Below are 16117 nucleotides of genomic sequence, written 5' to 3' on the forward strand. Positions count from 1 at the left end.
AAAACAAAGTGAATATGTGAAGATCCATCACACGGGTGACATCATCGTAATGCGACTTCCGGTAGAGGCAGGGCATTGCCTCTACCGGAAGTCGCAGACAATGACGTCACATGTTTGATGGCTCCTCACATATTCACATTGTTTTTAATGGGAGCCTCCAACAAAAAGTGCTATTCGGACCGAGAAAACGACAATTTCCCCATTAATTTGAGCGAGGATGAAAGATTCGTGTTTGAGGATATTGATAGCGACGGACAAAAAAAAAAAAATGTTTTTGAATTAAAGACGTGATTGCATTGGGACAGATTCCGATGTTTTTAGACACATTTACTATGTTAGTTCTGGGAAATCCCTTATCTTTCTATTGTGTTGCTAGTGTTTTAGTGAGTTTAATATTACCTGATAGTCGGAAGGGTGTCTCCACGGGTGTCTTGACGCGCAGTGTCTCAGGGGAGTCGACGGCAGCTATGGACGACACAAGCTCAGCTTTTCTCCGGTAAGAACTGACTTTTTAACCACAATATTCTCACCGAATGCAATCGCGTCCTTTATTTTTTAACTTTTTTTTTTTTTTTCTAGTCCGTCGCTATCAATATCCTCAAACACAAATCTTTCATCCTCGCTCAAATTAGTGGGGAAATTGTTGTTTTCCCGGTCCGAATAGCACTTTTTGTTGGAGGCTCCCATTAAAAACAATGTGAATATGTAAGGAGCCATCACACGGGTGACGTCATCGTCTGCGACTTCCGGTAGTGACAGGGCATTTCTCTTAGGACCGAAAGTTGCGAACATTATCGTGGATGTTCTCTACTAAATCCTTTCAGCAAAAATATGGCAATATCGCGAAATGATCAAGTATGACACATAGAATGGACCTGCTATCCCCGTTTAAATAATAAAATCTCATTTCAGTAGGCCTTTAAAAAAAAAGAATGCAACTAATTTTAATACTTGGCAAACTCATCAGGCGGGCCGGTTAAAACCTGTTGGCGGGCCTGATCCGGCCCACGGGCCGTATGTTTGACACCCCTGCACTAAGCACAACGCAGGATTTTTGGTCAATATAAGCATTAGGAAAGCATTTCTATGTAACGTGCTATGCGCAGCAGGCAAATAATGTCGGTGTGATAAGCTAGCTGGTGCTCGCTGTAGAGACGTGATCGTGTTACGTAACACTTTGAGTATGACAGTCGAGCTAGCCGCTGCTAGCTTAAGACCGAATTCAAACACACCCCGGGTATATAATGGCACAGTTTTCTAACTAAATAGGCACTTTTTAAATTGAACCTAAGACTCAAGTCACCTGTTGTTGCTGATGCTGGTGAAGACACACAACACCTGGTCCAAGTAGGCAGTCATGGCGTCTTGCCATCGCTTGGAGAGCTGCTGGTCGTTGTCAGGACCGCCAGGTAGCTCCGCGGTGGTGGACGGTGGCTCGTTGTTGAGGGAACCGAGGCTGACTTCCGTGGGGGCGAGCTCCAGCCGCAGCTCCCGCACGAAAGCGCCGAACTTTCGCATGAGGAACTCCAACCTCAGGGTCTCCTCAGAGCCTGAGCCACCTATTCGTAGTTTGAGTTCCGTCCACAAGGCTGGATAGAAGAGACATTCCCGCCATCGCGAACAAACGGCCGAGGCCCGAAGCTTGTCTCGGTCGGACAAAAAGGAGAATATATGGACGATTAGCTCGCTTGGTAAAGCCATGGCTCCGACGCCACCGCACAGAGCCATGGCGAGCTACGAAACTGTTCTGTCGAAGCGATCCGATTTCCAACAACCACGACCTCGCTTAAAATGATTAAAAAATCCCCCGTGTCGCAGCACCAGCAGTCTTCTTTTTCTCGCTAAAAACAAAACAGCTTCCCAGTTTTGCCTTCAATACTATCGGACCGCACCACTTCCGGTAGCTGCGGGGGGGGGGGGGGGGGGTGAACGTGTCAACAACGCACACGGCAACGAGCACCAAAGCCCACTTGAAAATTTGGTAAATTATTTGAAAATCATTTTTTATCAAACATATCGCTATATTTAGCAGCAGTATCGGTAGCACACGTCGGAAGTTGTACCTTGAATGGATTCGTCCCGTGTGCTCCTATTTTTGCCATATCCATTTCTGCCACGGGGGGCAGTGTTTTTCCTGTTGAAAAAGATCTGACCATGAGATTTTGGAGCCAATTCATTCCCAGACACGCCCCCTTGTTTTCATCAGCCACATCCAAAGCAAGAAAGCACAGCAAGGGTTGGACTTGGCGGTTACGTTTGGGTTAGTAAATCCCAACTATTCTCTGAGGGTTATGATCTGAGACCTTTGCACACATTTTTTCGGCCAACTTCCACTCCACTTTTCTGGCTTCAGAGGTGGGGGAAACCTCACATACCCTCAGACCTGCATCTATAAGTCAGACCTTCACTGTTTCAATGTCCATTTCTCAGATGATGCAATTGTTGATGACTGTAGTGCTGATATCAACCAAACCTAACCCCCCTTTCCTCCACATCCCATCCCCTGGATTGTAAATAATTGAAGGTATATCAGATTTATACTTCCTTTTTATTGTCATTCAAATTGAAACTTTACAGTACAAATAAGAACTAAATTTGTTTCATTAGCTCTTGGTAGTGCAGGATTATAAAAAAGCAATAAGGTGCAGATATAAATAAATAGATTACTGTACAGATAAATACATTGCACTTTTTCACATGCGTCCATGTTTTTGGGTGTATGTTGTATTGTCTTTTTATTCCAGCGAGTTAATCCATTTTGGGGGGATAATTTAATTATGATGCGTTCAAGAGTCTTACGGCCTGAGGGAAGAAGCTGTTACAGAACCTGGAGGTACTGCTACGGAGGCTGCGGAACCTCTTCCTAGAGTCCAGCAGTTAAAACGGTCCTTGGTGGGGGTGGGAGGAGTCTTTGCAGATTTTCTGAGCCCTGGTCAGGCAGCGGCTTTTTGCGATCTCCTGGATAGGAGGAAGAGGAGTCCTGATAATCTTTTCCGCCGTCCTCACCACTCTCTGGAGAGACTTCCAGTCTAAGGCATTGCAGACTCCAGTCCAGCTGCACCGTCACCCCGCCTCGCCCGCCTTATATACTCTGATGATTAACTTGTGTAATGACTGTATTATGCTGATAGTATATATTTGTACCATTAATTGATTTATATGGACCCGACTTAAACAAGTTGAAAAACATATTTGGGTGTTACCATTTAGGTGTCAATTGTACGGAATATGTACTGTACTTTACAATCTACTGATAAAAGTTTCAATCAATCAATCAATCAATCATCCGCCAACAAAAATAAAGAATTACCTAAAATGATACATTTTCAGGGTGGTAATTTTAGGTAAATGGTCAAATCGTGCAAAATCTGTTTATTTATTTCTTTCAATGCACTTTAATATCCCAAGAGAGAGATAGATAGATAGATAGATGGATAGATAGATAGATAGATACTACTTTATTGATTCCTTCAGGAGAGTTCCCTCGGGAAAATTAAAATTCCAGCAGCAGTGTACAGAATTGAGATAGAATTTAAAAAGTAAAAATTAAATAATGGGGGTATAAATGGAAATAAAATACAAAATATTACTATAAGAATAAAAATAAAAAGCAACAATAAGAATAAAAACATAACAGTAAAAATAGGAAAATAACAAGAGAAACTAGGCAGTAGTGACCATGTTATGAAAATGTATTGCACTGTTAATTGCACTGTTTTTTGTTGCAGTTTATTTCAGTATTGTTATTGTTTTGCATCTCCTGTCATCCTAGTACCCCAGCTGACCTCCAGAGAGGAGTTGTACAGTATGATGGCGTGTGGGACAAATTAGATTTTTACCCTATTAGTCCTGCACTTGTGATGAAGCAGTCTGGCACTGATCAGGCTCCTTTGGCAACTGATAACGGTATGCAGAGGGTGATTGGCATCATCCATGATGCTCAGTAGTTTTTCCACAGTCCACTTCTTTGCCATCGTCACAAGTGAGTCCAGTTTTATTCCGATTGTAGAGCCGGCCCGCCTGATCAGGTTCTCCAGTCTGGAGCTGTCCTTCTTAGATGAGTGAAACCTCAGGACACTTGAAGACATCCCCAAGCTCACGCACATGTCTTCCTATGAGGAAGCAGTGCCTGGGTACTCTAGGGTGGGCTCTGCTATCTCAGGGACTGAGGTTGCCAAAATAGTCAAAGAGTGTGTCGGTGGCAGGCCGCTGGATGAGATACGCCTGCAAATTCTTTAAGGCTCTGTATGCTGTGGGGCCGACTTGGTTGGCAAGACTCTGCAGCCTTGCATGAACGCCGGGGGTGATGCCTCTGGATTGGCAGGCCGGGGTTCACCATTTTAAGAAGGTGCACCGAATGGTGTGTTCCAACTATCGTGGGATCACATTCCTCAGCCGTCCTGGAAAGGTCGATGTAGGATTACTGGAGAAGAGAGTCAGCCGAATAGTCAAAACTCGTATTCAGGATCTTAGTTTCCTTCTGTGGAACTGTGAGCCAACTCTATACTGTCGGCAAGGTCCTTGAGACTGCATGGAAGTCTGTCCAACTAGTCTACATGTTTTCAATGGATTTGGAGAAGGCATTCCACCGTTTCCTTCGGGAAATCCTGTGGAGTGCTCCAGGAGTATAGGGCATCAGACCACCTGATTTTGACAATCCGCTCCCTGTGTCACAGCTTAGTCCGCATTGCCGGCAGTAAGTCGGACCCATTTCCAGTGAGCTTTGCACTGCGCCAGGGCTGCCCTTTGTCACTGATTCTGTTCCTAACTTTTGGACATAATTTTTAGGCAGTCAGAGCCTTGAGGGGATCTAGTATGTTGGTTGTAGAATTAGGGTTCTGCTTTTTGCAAATGTTGTGGTCCTTCATCGGGCCGTGATCTTCAGCTCTTAGTAGATCATTTTGCCCCCTATATGAAGTGACTGGGATGACAATCAGTACCTCCAAGTCTGAGTCTATAGTTCTTTCCCAGAAAACGGTGGCATGCCATCTCCAGGTTGGGGATGAGAGCCTGTCCCAAGTGGAAGTTTAAGCACCTTGGAGTCTTGTTCACGAGTAAGGGAAAAATGGCTAAGGAGATCGACAGGTGAATTGGTGAGTCTCTGCACAGATGCGGACTCTGCATCAGTGCTGAAAAGCAAAGCAAATTTTACCAGTCGGTTTATGTACCTATGAACATGAGCTTTGCGTAATAACCGAAAGGACAAAATTGCAGGTACTAGTGGCCAAAATTAGTTTACTCCGTAAAGTAGCAGCGCTCAACCTTAGAGAGAGTGAGAAGCTCTATCATTTGGGAGAAACTCAGAATCAAGCGGCTGCTTCTTCACATGTACAGGAGCCAGATGAGGTGGCTTGGACATCTGGTCAGGATTCCCCCTAGATTTTTCCCTGGGGTGCTTCCTACTGGTAGGAGGCCTTCGTGGAAGACACCAGGACCTTGGGATTACCTGGGAGGAGCCAGATGAAGTCGCCAGGCAAAGAGTTCTGGGCCTCTCTGCTTAGATTACTGTCCCTGCCACCCGACCTTGGATAAGCTGCTAAAGATGGATAAATGGATGGACGATCCCATGTTGAGCGTGGACATGGTTTCCTGCACCTCATGAAGCAGAAAAGTGTTGTTGTGGCAGTGCATTATAAAAGAATGGAAAAATCAACCCCTCAGGAATGTGTTTTTTAATGCTCGTGGCATCGGCCGTTGTCCACGCAAACCATATTGTTTATAATTTTGCAGGAGGTGGACAATGCAAGAACTTGCAGCAGTTATTGTCACTGACCGTGCAGGATAATACTGTATGCTAGTGTTGCTTGTTGGGCCGCAAAAAAATATCTGTTTCTCAGCTGTGGTCCGTATGGGCCGCAGCGGTACTCAGTTGTAATACACTTTTGCACCAGTAATAACAATCTCAATCAAACAGAAAAAGTCTGGTGCTAAATATATAAATATAGCCATCAGACTGTATAATGCATATGTTCCTTGACTACACTTAAATGTAGAATATATGTAGAATATTTTTATACTATTCATATATTATATATATAATATATGTTATATATTATTTATTATTATTATTGTCTATTGTGAGCGAACTGTGGTGCTGAATTTCCCCCAGTAAAGAACTTTGTATTCCATTCTATTCTAAAGTCATAAAGAAGCTTCTTAAGCACAAAAAGTATGGCTGAAGTGGGGAAGCTGTTTTTTTTAATTTCCACTTTATTTCTATTGCTAGTTTAGCTAAGAAACATCCATCCATCCATCAATCCATCCATCTTTTTCTGCTTATCCAAGGTCGGGTCGTGGGGGCAGCAGCCTATGCAGGGAAGCCCAGACCCTCCTCTCCCCAGCCACTTCGTCCAGCTCTTCCGAGACCAGCCGGGAGACATAGTCTTTCCAACGTGTCCTGGGTCTTCCCCGTGGCCTCCTACCGGTTGGACGTGCCCTAAACACCTGCCTAGGGAGGTGTTCGGGTGGCATCCTGACCAGATGCCCGAACCACCTCATCTGGTTCCTTTCGACGTGGAGGAGCAGCAGCTTTACTTTGAGCTCCTCCCGGATGGCACCCTATCTCAACGGGAGAGCCCCGCCACCCGGTGGGGGAAACTCATTTCAGCCGCTTGTACCCGTGATCCCGTTCTTTCGGTCATAACCCAAAACTCATGACCATAGGTGAGGATGGGACTGTAGATCGACCGGTTAATTGAGAGCTTTGCTTTCCGGCTCAGCTCCTTCTTCACCACAACGGATCGATACAGCGTCCGCATTTAGAAACATATTAATTATTAATTTTGTTTATTTCAGTACAACATACTTGTGTGTACATTTATTTCTATTTATAGGTACCTTCCAATGCAGTATATTTGATTACTATTTATTTTTGTAATCAGACTGAGCTTGAATGTTTGTAATAGTCTTTAGTTTCATAACATTTAACAAGGTTGTAAACCATAAGTAGGTTAGATATGATTAATGAGTACGACTAAAATCAGGAGTAAAAATAGTAATTCAGTGTTGATATTTGAGTGGACCCTTCTGATGATGAAACGTAAGGATCCAATGTCAAAAAAGTTAAGAGCCCCTGCTGTATGCAGCACTCATGGGCTCTTTGCACCTTGTTCGTGCATCCTCAAACTTGCAGTTATGATGGTGGTTTTGACACCATGAAAGAAAGTACAATGGTTGTTTTGACACCATGAAAGAAAGGACCAATGTGTGTACATTAATATAAGATTATTTAACATTGCAAATTTAACGGGTATACCGTATTTCCTTGAATTGCCGCAGGGCATATAGTATGCGCCTGCCTTGAATTACTGCCGGGTCAAACTCGCTTCCCAAAATAATTAGCGCATGCTTAGTATTACCGCCTGGTCAAACTTGTGACATCATGAGTGACACTTCCCCTGTCATCATTTTCAAAATGGAGGAGGCTGATTTCAATACCGGTAATTTGAAATCGCATAAAGGGAATAAGATTAAGAGCTATTCAGTAGGATTTAAGGTCCAAGCTTACATCACACTCAAATTTTTACTGCATACCTTTGGTAAGTGCCGGAGTGAGAAGAGGTTTTCAAATAATTAGCGCATGCTTACTTTTACCGCATGCCATTGGTAAGCGCAGGAGTGAGAAAAGGTTTTAAATTAATTAGCGCCCTGGCAGCAATTCAAGGAAATACGGTAATTATATGTGCATTGTGGTCATGGTTAAGGTTGAAATTTATTTCGAACATGCATACGATTGCAAAATGATACATTGTTTCGTTGTACTACCAGGACTCTAAACAAACTAAGAAAGAAAGAAAGAAGAAAAGAGAGAAAACCTGAAGCTGGTTGAGCCCTATAGATGTATACAAGAGACAAGCGGTAGAAATGGATGGATGGATGGAGTCTACACTGTAGTCTTGCCCCCATAGTTTGACCAGAGTCGAGTTTGACAGGTGCATATCGCAGCTCACTGTACTGTAATATGTGCTATAGACCAGGGTCATCATTGATAACCTGCAAAAAGAATTCTAAAACATTACATTTTAAAACGTCATCATTAACACGGTATAGTATTTGTTTGTAAAATATTTATTGTACATCCGGTATATATTGTTTGGGTAATGTTGCGCATGCGCAAAGATCTCGCGTCACGTGTGGTTGAATGGCGCGACCACAACGATTATACCAACATGTCCAAAATCAAAACGTTGATTTGGCCTAAAGTCATTTTATTCGGCGATTCCATCACACAGGTAAACTCTTACTCTCAACGTGGCGGCGGGTTTGTGTCAGTCAGTTTTAACTGTGTTTCTTTTAGTCGCTGTAGTTTGATAGCTGCTATCTTGCTAGCTCAGGGTTTGTTTTCAGTTTTCTTTCCAGGTCAATGGATGGGGTTCAGGCATCGCGGACAAATTAACAAGGTTCTCTCATTAGACATTTTGACAGTCTTCATGGATCCGGCACGTGTTTGAATACCGGGTTTGTTTCTTCAGAAAGTGTGATGTTGTGAACAGAGGGCTGTCTGGCTACAACTCCAGATGGGCCAAGGTAGTTCTTCCAAGGATCTTAAAGAGTGAGGGGTCAGCAGACAACATAGCAGCCGTCACTGTCTTTTTTGGAGCTAACGACTCTGCTCTGGAAGGTACAGCTGAATAACACTGGAGCACACATAACATATTGACTTGGGTCTCTTGTCGTGTTTATAGATAAAAACCCTCAGCAACACGTTCCTCTGCATGAGTACTCTGACAACCTGAAAGACATGAGCAGGTTCCTTGCCACAGTGGGGGTCCCTGCAGGGAAAGTCATCTTCATCACTCCTCCTCCTGTTAATGAAACGGCATGGGAAAAAGAGTGCACCCTTAAAGGTAGGTGGACACAGTATAGTAGGGCTGTGAATCTTTGGGTGTCCCACGATTCGATTCAATATCAATTTTTAGGGTCACGATTCGATAATATATTGATTTTTTTCGATTCGATTCTCGATCAAAAAACAATATTTTTCCGATTCAAAACGAATCTGTATTCATTCAATACATGATTTCAGCAGGATCTACCCCAGTCTGCTGACATGCAAACGGAGTAGTAGATTAAAAAAAAAAAAAAGCTTTTATAATTGTAAAGGACAATGTTTTATCAACTGATTGCAATAATGTAAATTTGTTTGAACTATTAAACAAACCAAAAATATGACTTATTTTATCTTTGTGAAAATATTGGACACAGTGTGTTGTCAAACTTCTGAGATGCGATGCAAGTGTAAGCCAATGTGACACTATTGTTCCTTTTTTCTATTTTTATAAATGTCTAATGACAATGTCAATGAAGGATTTTTAATCCCTGCTATACTGAAATTATAACTAATATTGATACTGTTGTTGATAATATTAATTTTTGTTTCACTACTTTTGGTTTGTTCTGTGTCGTGTTTGTGTCTTCTCAATTACTCTGTTTATTGCAGTTCGGAGTGTTTCTGGGTCAGGTTTGGTTTTGGAATTGGATTGCATTGTTATGGTATTGCTGTGTAGTGGTTTGTTGAATAATAAAAAAAAAAAAAATATATATATATATACATATATATATATATATATATATATATATAAATCAATTTAAAAAAAATAAGAATCGATTCTGAATCGCACAACATATTCAATTCGATTCGAATTGATTTTTTCCCACACCCCTACAGTAAAGGAAAGGGTTTTTTTTTCACAAATTGTATTACTGAATTTCTCCAGGTTGTCCCCTCAATCGTCTCAACTCGATGGCCGGGCAATACGCTCAGGCTTGTGTCCAAGCAGCTGCTCAGTGTGGTGCTGATGTCTTGGACTTGTGGACGCTCATGCAGAAAGATGGACAGGTGGGATAATATTTCAATATATCATGAAAAAGAAAAAACACGTAGAAAGTAGGATTTGCATGGGTGTCTACAGTCACAATATCTTTGCCATACCTGCAAACGACCATGGTTTTGCCATAATGACTACGGTTTTTGATAATCCATTCCGGTTTATCTGCAGTGGTAAACACTACAGTTTTCCCTTAAAAACAATCAACATAAAAATCAAATTTACTTAGCAACATTTCTCTGTAGCTTCGGTACTTTGTAAACGAGTAGCAATGTCCGTGGATTAGCTAATTTTTAGATCCATGTAGCGGTTAGTTTGGCGACATGCTACAAAAGAAGACAAAGGGAGAAGAGAAAGAGATAAATGGAATAGTCCAACGACGCGGGCAGGGGATAAAATATAAGAGAAAAATCAATGATGACATCCATGTTTGGTTAGTTGGTTTACTATGATAAGTAACGAGTGGTTAAGATTAGGGCAAAACATTACGGACAGGCTAATCAGAAGTAAGATAGGGCCAGTCATCGAACCAGGAAGAGAAATCAAAACAGACATGCACATTCCAAATGACAATGAGAGAGTTGGAGAAGAGAAGAGGGAATATTCAAGCGGGCGATTTATATATTCAAAGAAACTAGTGGAATATGGTAGAGGGATTGTCTTTCTTAGATTTTTCTTTTAGCAATATAGATGACATCCAGGAAACCAACAATGTGTCTACTTGTCCACATTTGGACAAATGTATGCATCTGGATAAAACAATGCCCAAATCGTTCATTTTAGTTGTTTCCATGTAAGCCCAAATCAAAACCGCTCTCGACATGGAAGACGTGGAATACACATTTAAGAACACACGTGATGACTTTTGCTACAGTATAGCCTGTCTAAATGATACATTTTATTTTCATTCGGGTTTTAGAGCAAGACATTAACTAACATTTTGTTCATTATTTCTGCTGTTTATATTCTGACATTGAATTGTTGAATCATTTTGAAACATTAACAACATGACTGCAATATATTTGGTATTTCATGCTATGAATCACAAATGGCTATTCAGATTAAGGAAGTTGGCCAATAAATTAATCATTGTTTGTACTCTTTATGATTTTTGTATTTGGAGCAGTTAGAGGTGCAGAGGGAGTCAAAGAGACATAAATTGGCTATAAAATCCAAGGCAGAATGCTCTAAATTAGAAACAAAAAGGAAATACAAGCTTCTTATAAATTTGCCAGGGAGGACCATGTCAAAATCATTAAAACAAAAATGCCAAAGTAATGTGTAAATAATGTAAATAACTAGATGAAGCATCTGTGGCTGTGAAGTGAAGACCAGTAAGGTTGTAAATACTACGGCCCCCAAACTTATTTTCAGTCTTTTTCCATTAAGTTCAAGTCACATGCCTGGTTTGGGCCTGCCAGGTTTGTCTGGCATCCTTCCCCACCATCGGAGCCAACTCAGCACCAGGCGGTGATCGGTTGAAAGCTTCGCACCTCTCTTCACCCGAGTGTCCAAAACATGAGGACGCTAATTCGATGATATAACCACAAAGTCAGTCATCGGAACTGCGAAAAGTGTCCTGGTGCTAAATGTACATATGTACTTATGTTTGAACGTAGTGCTCTCCCAATCACACCTCTCCAGGTCTCACTGTCGTTACCAATGTGAGCATTGAAGTCTTCCAGTAGAACAAGGAAATCACCAGAGGGTACACTCACCAGTACTTCCTCTCAGGACTCCAAAAAGGGTGGGTACTCTGAACTGCTATTTGGTTTGTAAGCAAAAACAGCAGCCAGGACCTGTCCCCTCACCAGAGGACCCAGAGGTGAGTGTACTCTCTGGTGATGAGGGAAGCTATCTTCTCGTCCACCGGGTTAAACTTCCAACGTAAAGGCTCTGAGCTGAGGGGTAACAAGTATATGTAGTGAAATACTGTAATCAAAATGTTCTGTAACATTACAACAAATGATTGTATACATTTACTCTTGTATTTCACAGCAATTTACTGGTATTTTACATTAAATTAAAATACTAATTAACCTTGCATTTCTACATTAAGCTTTGTATACAACTTTAGTGGTCGTACATACATTGGCCAAAAGTGTAGTTAAACTTTCAATCCCACAGGTGTACCAGTCTGTCTACCGCACTCCAGTGGCAGTAAAGGGTAGTTCATGTTGCTCATTGGATACATTATTAATAACCCATAAATATTAGCAACACAATCAACAATTTCAATAGCACAAACCAGAAAAAAATAGCACAAACAAATGAGCCTTTTTTTTAATTGGGTTGAAAACGAGAATTCCGGTTTGGTCGTGACGTCACCTTCTAAACAGTTAATCATTAATAATTCATAAACTATAGCAGCACAATCGATCATTTCAACTGCACAAACCAGCACAAACCTAGCACGCATAAATGAGACTATTTTGGCGTAGTTCAAGGAACCGAGGGCGGTCAGGTTCACGATGTCACTTCTAAATATTTGAAACATTATTTTGAAAACAAGCAGTTCAATAATTTTTGCTACACAAACGAGCACAAACAAATGAGACTAATTTGGCTTCATTTGGACTTAATTTGGAGAACAGGGGGTCTGGGTGACCTTTGATTAACCTAAAAATAATTTTCAATAAACAAGAGCACAATCATGTTAACTGCACAAACCAGCACAAACGCAGCCCAACAAATTGGACAATTTTGGTTTAATTTGGAGAAAGTGGGGGGCGCTGGGTGACCTTTAATTGACCTATAAAATAATCATTAATAACTCAAAAACCAAAGCAGCACAAACAACCATGTCAAATAGGACTGGTTTGGGGATGTTCTGACATAGTTCAGGACTGTTTACATGTTAATCACATGTTAAGATAAAAACCATAAAACGTTAATAACTTAAAAACTATAATAGCTCGACCAAAAATGTTTGCAGCACAAACAATTTAAACTATTTTGTCTTAATTTGGACTTAATTTAGAGAACGGGGTTCTGGGGGACTTTTGACTGACCTTTCAGTCATCATTTATTTTGATTTCTTTCATGAAAATGACGTACAGTTGACACTTGACTTATTTTTTTTGTTTCTTATACATTTCCATGATCAGAAAGGAACGTATGGAAGAATTATACTCTTATTCATCTGCCCTCTTTTTAACACAATTTATTTTGGATGACTTTATTATTTTTCCCTCCACCAACACCCGAACTCAACATGCGTTTTCATTTTTGTTTAAGCATATTTACAATGACACTTCCTATCAAAATCAAAAATCATTTTGATATGATTCCAGTTGTCTCTTTTTGTAACTCTTTAAATTTAAAAATATTCTTGCAACTTTTTAAGTCTTTCTTTAGAGAATTCCCTGCTTTCACACCAGCAACAGACATTTGTTTCAAATTTGTTTGCACTCTTGAATGTTTAAAAAAATACAGCCTTCTGTGGTTCTCATCTTCAGACGTGAACACGAATAACTCTTGTAAGTCCTTCGGAAGAACTTTATTTCTAGTTTTGAATATCACTAATAGAGTATGCAATTCTACAATGTATTTCAATTTTAATATTCCTGCTCTAATGAAGAGTGGATTTGTGTGGTCTCTGTATCCTACTTTAAAAATAATACAAATTACCGTATTTTTCGGACTATAAGTCACGTTTTTTTTTTTTTGTAGTTTGGGGGTGAGACTTGGCCAAACTATTTTTTTTTTTGGTTTGGCCCTGTCTCACCCCCCGCTAGACTGTGGAGAAGACTGCGACTTATAGTCCGAAAAATATGGTACTCTTTTTCTGTGAAAGAAATAAAGGCATTAGGTTGCTGTATTATGTATTTCCCCATATTTCTGCACAATAATTGTAATAAAGTAGAATAACTGAGCAATATAACATACTCATTGTGTTATACAGGAAACTGTATTCAACCTTGTTCAAAATAAATAAGCTTATAGGTAGACCTTTGAAATATTCTTTATAACTCAAAAATGAAAGCAGCACAAACGAACACTTCAACTGCAAAAAGCAAGCCAAACGAATGAGCCTATTTCAGAGTTTTGCGAGGGGTGGGGGACCACCTTCACACAGGTTGATAATTGTCTGTAATAGCACAAAAAATACTGTACATTTTAACAGATTTGTCTCTTAAAGTGGAACTGCACTTTTTTTGGGAATTTAGCCTATCGTTCACAATCATGAGAGACATGACAATGGATGGATTTTTTTTAATGCATTCTAAATATTCAGCCATTTTCTAAATAAACGTAAATAAGTCAGCTTATAGCTGAGCCAATGGGAGGTCCAATATTCCGCCCATAAAAATCCAGTAAATAACCATTCAAAAAGCGCCAACAATACTCCATTTACATTTTGTGACTTGAATATGAACTAAGTGTTAGTGATATTAAGCGCCCCCCACGACCCCAAAGGGAATAAGCGGTAGATAATGGATGGACGGATGGTATTATAAGGCCTAACGAAGACCAACTATTTATAGCGGCGCGGTGATCAAACTTGTGTGCGCCTATGTTTAAATCAAGTGGTCTGCTGCTTTCTTGCTTCCTGAAATTTATTGTAGATCATAAATCATGCCTCATCTGAAAAGTAGATGGCTGAGAATATAATCTGACAAGGGATAAGCGGTTAAAAATGGATGGAAGTTGGGACACATTGACAGCCTTTAGGACCTGGAACTGGTGAGGACGACACGAAAAGCGCTCGTTCTGCCACACCGTTTCTTCACAAGGATTTTGAGAAATTTTTCACCTAAATGGGAATATGTGAACATCCCAGCAGTCGGCCTCCTAATAACAGAAGACCTAGTACAGTAAGTGGTGTTTTAATATGTGTATTGGCTCCCATAGTCTGCAGTGAGCAAAAATCAGTAAAGAAAAAAAAAAAAGCAAATGTGATACATTTTTTTAAAATTAATGCGCCGTGTATGCTTAAAATTTTCCCAAAAAATACAAATTATTATTATAAATTGACCTGTTATTACATTACATATACTCTATATTTACAACATGTATATAATACCCTAATGGATGTGTTTGAATATTTTTAGGGGCTCTATAGGCTCAATTGTAAATGGAATTTTGATGGAACCTACTCTAGTATTTAGAATGCACTAGAAAAAATCCATCCGTCATGTCTTTCATAATGATTGTGAATGATAGGGGAAAATTCCCCCAAAAAGTGCAGTTCCCCTAAAACGAGAGCAACTGAAGTTACAGCATTTAATTTTATTGTAAATAATTATAAAATCACAGCTCTGCAGTTAAAGTACATTATTGTAAATGTTACTGTGAAAGTAATGTTATTTATTAGCAAGTAATTTGTTGTGGATTTACAATTAACATTATACAGTAGACAAAATTGCGTATAAATGTTTCAGTGAAATTAGATGAATTAGATCTTTGTCTGTTTTATTGATAGTGATTTCTTGTAGTTAAATTTTTTTTAATGTATAATAACACGCCTTTCAGTCTTGTGGTCGATTGTCTCAGCCTCAGTCAGCATTACTATAATGGATTGTAAGAGTGAAGAGGTGTTTTTTATTTCTGGAAGGCTGTCATGTTACAAAAATGTATCCAGACGGTAGTAAACCAGTATTTTATGCTCCAGCTAAGAAAATATTCCTTTGATAATGATTCCTGCTTTCGGAACCAATTAACAGCGGTAAACAAGGGATTACTATACTTGTAAAATGCATGCCTTTCAAATTGTTTTGTCTCGGCAGGACTTCACAGTTTACCTGTCAGATGGCCTCCATCTCTCCGAGAAGGGCAACCAGTTTGTGATGCGGCACCTTTGGCAGCTGCTGGAGAGCAGAGTGGCTCATCTACCTTTTATCCTTCCCTACTGGGGCGATGTGGAAGCTGGGAACCCGGAGATCAGCCTGCAGCAGTGAAAAAAATTAAGCGGACAACATTTAATCAATACATTCTAAGGATTCTCAATGTGGACAACATTTAATCAATACATTCTAAGGATTCTCAATGTGGAGCACAATGCACTGACCTGCCTTCATGCTGCAATAATGTTACAAATGACGGTGCACAATAAAATGTTTTATATTTGGGTAAGCAATGCAAGCAAGGAACATAATTTGATTATGAATAAGAGTACAAAAACATGTCACTTTTTCCATTGGGTAACAGTTCACATCCATATGTTAACCACATCACTCTGACTGGACCTAAACTTTTAGAAAAGCAGGCGTCAGTGGTGAGTCATGAATTGCTATGAAGACGGGGGGGAGTAGCTCACAGTTTTCGCAACAGGATGCCCACTTCAATTT

At 40.2% G+C, this 16117-nt stretch overlaps 3 protein-coding genes across 6 annotated transcripts in view; 1 reads left to right on the top strand and 2 right to left on the bottom strand.

Annotated features, from left to right (window-relative positions):
• LOC133549908 (F-box only protein 33) overlaps positions 1–2090 on the bottom strand; it is a 43690-nt gene extending 41600 nt beyond the window's left edge. The window contains exon 1 of the mRNA XM_061895807.1: positions 1304–2090. Within this exon, the coding sequence (XP_061751791.1) occupies positions 1304–1728 (425 nt within the window). The 5' untranslated portion in view covers positions 1729–2090. The remainder of the gene's footprint in view (positions 1–1303) is intronic.
• A 6012-nt stretch (positions 2091–8102) lies between these two features.
• iah1 (isoamyl acetate hydrolyzing esterase 1 (putative)) lies at positions 8103–15902 on the top strand. Of its 3 annotated transcripts, none has more exons than XM_061895810.1 (6): positions 8103–8231; positions 8347–8399; positions 8472–8620; positions 8685–8846; positions 9717–9838; positions 15557–15902. In XM_061895810.1, exons 1-6 carry the CDS (start codon positions 8109–8111, stop codon positions 15725–15727), a joined length of 780 nt encoding a protein of 259 aa, XP_061751794.1. In that variant the 5' UTR covers positions 8103–8108; the 3' UTR covers positions 15728–15902. The 3 variants fall into 3 exon arrangements, with proteins under 3 accessions (XP_061751794.1, XP_061751795.1, XP_061751796.1); XM_061895811.1 differs by lacking the exon at positions 15557–15902 and adding an exon at positions 11249–15545; XM_061895812.1 differs by lacking the exon at positions 8347–8399 and having other exon boundaries at positions 8108–8231; positions 8493–8620.
• adam17a (ADAM metallopeptidase domain 17a) overlaps positions 15867–16117 on the bottom strand; it is a 39061-nt gene continuing 38810 nt past the window's right edge. For both annotated transcript variants that reach the window (XM_061895809.1, XM_061895808.1), the window contains one exon: positions 15867–16117. This exon is cut by the window's right edge and continues 691 nt beyond it. The gene's annotated coding sequence lies outside the window, so the exon portion shown is untranslated.

This window comes from Nerophis ophidion, linkage group LG03, assembly GCF_033978795.1.
Source record: "Nerophis ophidion isolate RoL-2023_Sa linkage group LG03, RoL_Noph_v1.0, whole genome shotgun sequence".
In the NCBI taxonomy this organism is placed as follows: domain Eukaryota; kingdom Metazoa; phylum Chordata; class Actinopteri; order Syngnathiformes; family Syngnathidae; genus Nerophis; species Nerophis ophidion.

Excerpts from the sequence above, each read along its gene's own strand:
- iah1 (XM_061895810.1), top strand. The coding sequence starts at position 8,109 with ATGCGCAAAGATCTCGCGTCACGTGTGGTTGAATGGCGCGACCACAAC. Across the intron at positions 8,400-8,471 it reads ATCGCGGACAAATTAACAAG|AAAGTGTGATGTTGTGAACA; the intron begins GTTCTCTCATTA and ends TTGTTTCTTCAG. Across the intron at positions 9,839-15,556 it reads TCATGCAGAAAGATGGACAG|GACTTCACAGTTTACCTGTC; the intron begins GTGGGATAATAT and ends TTGTCTCGGCAG.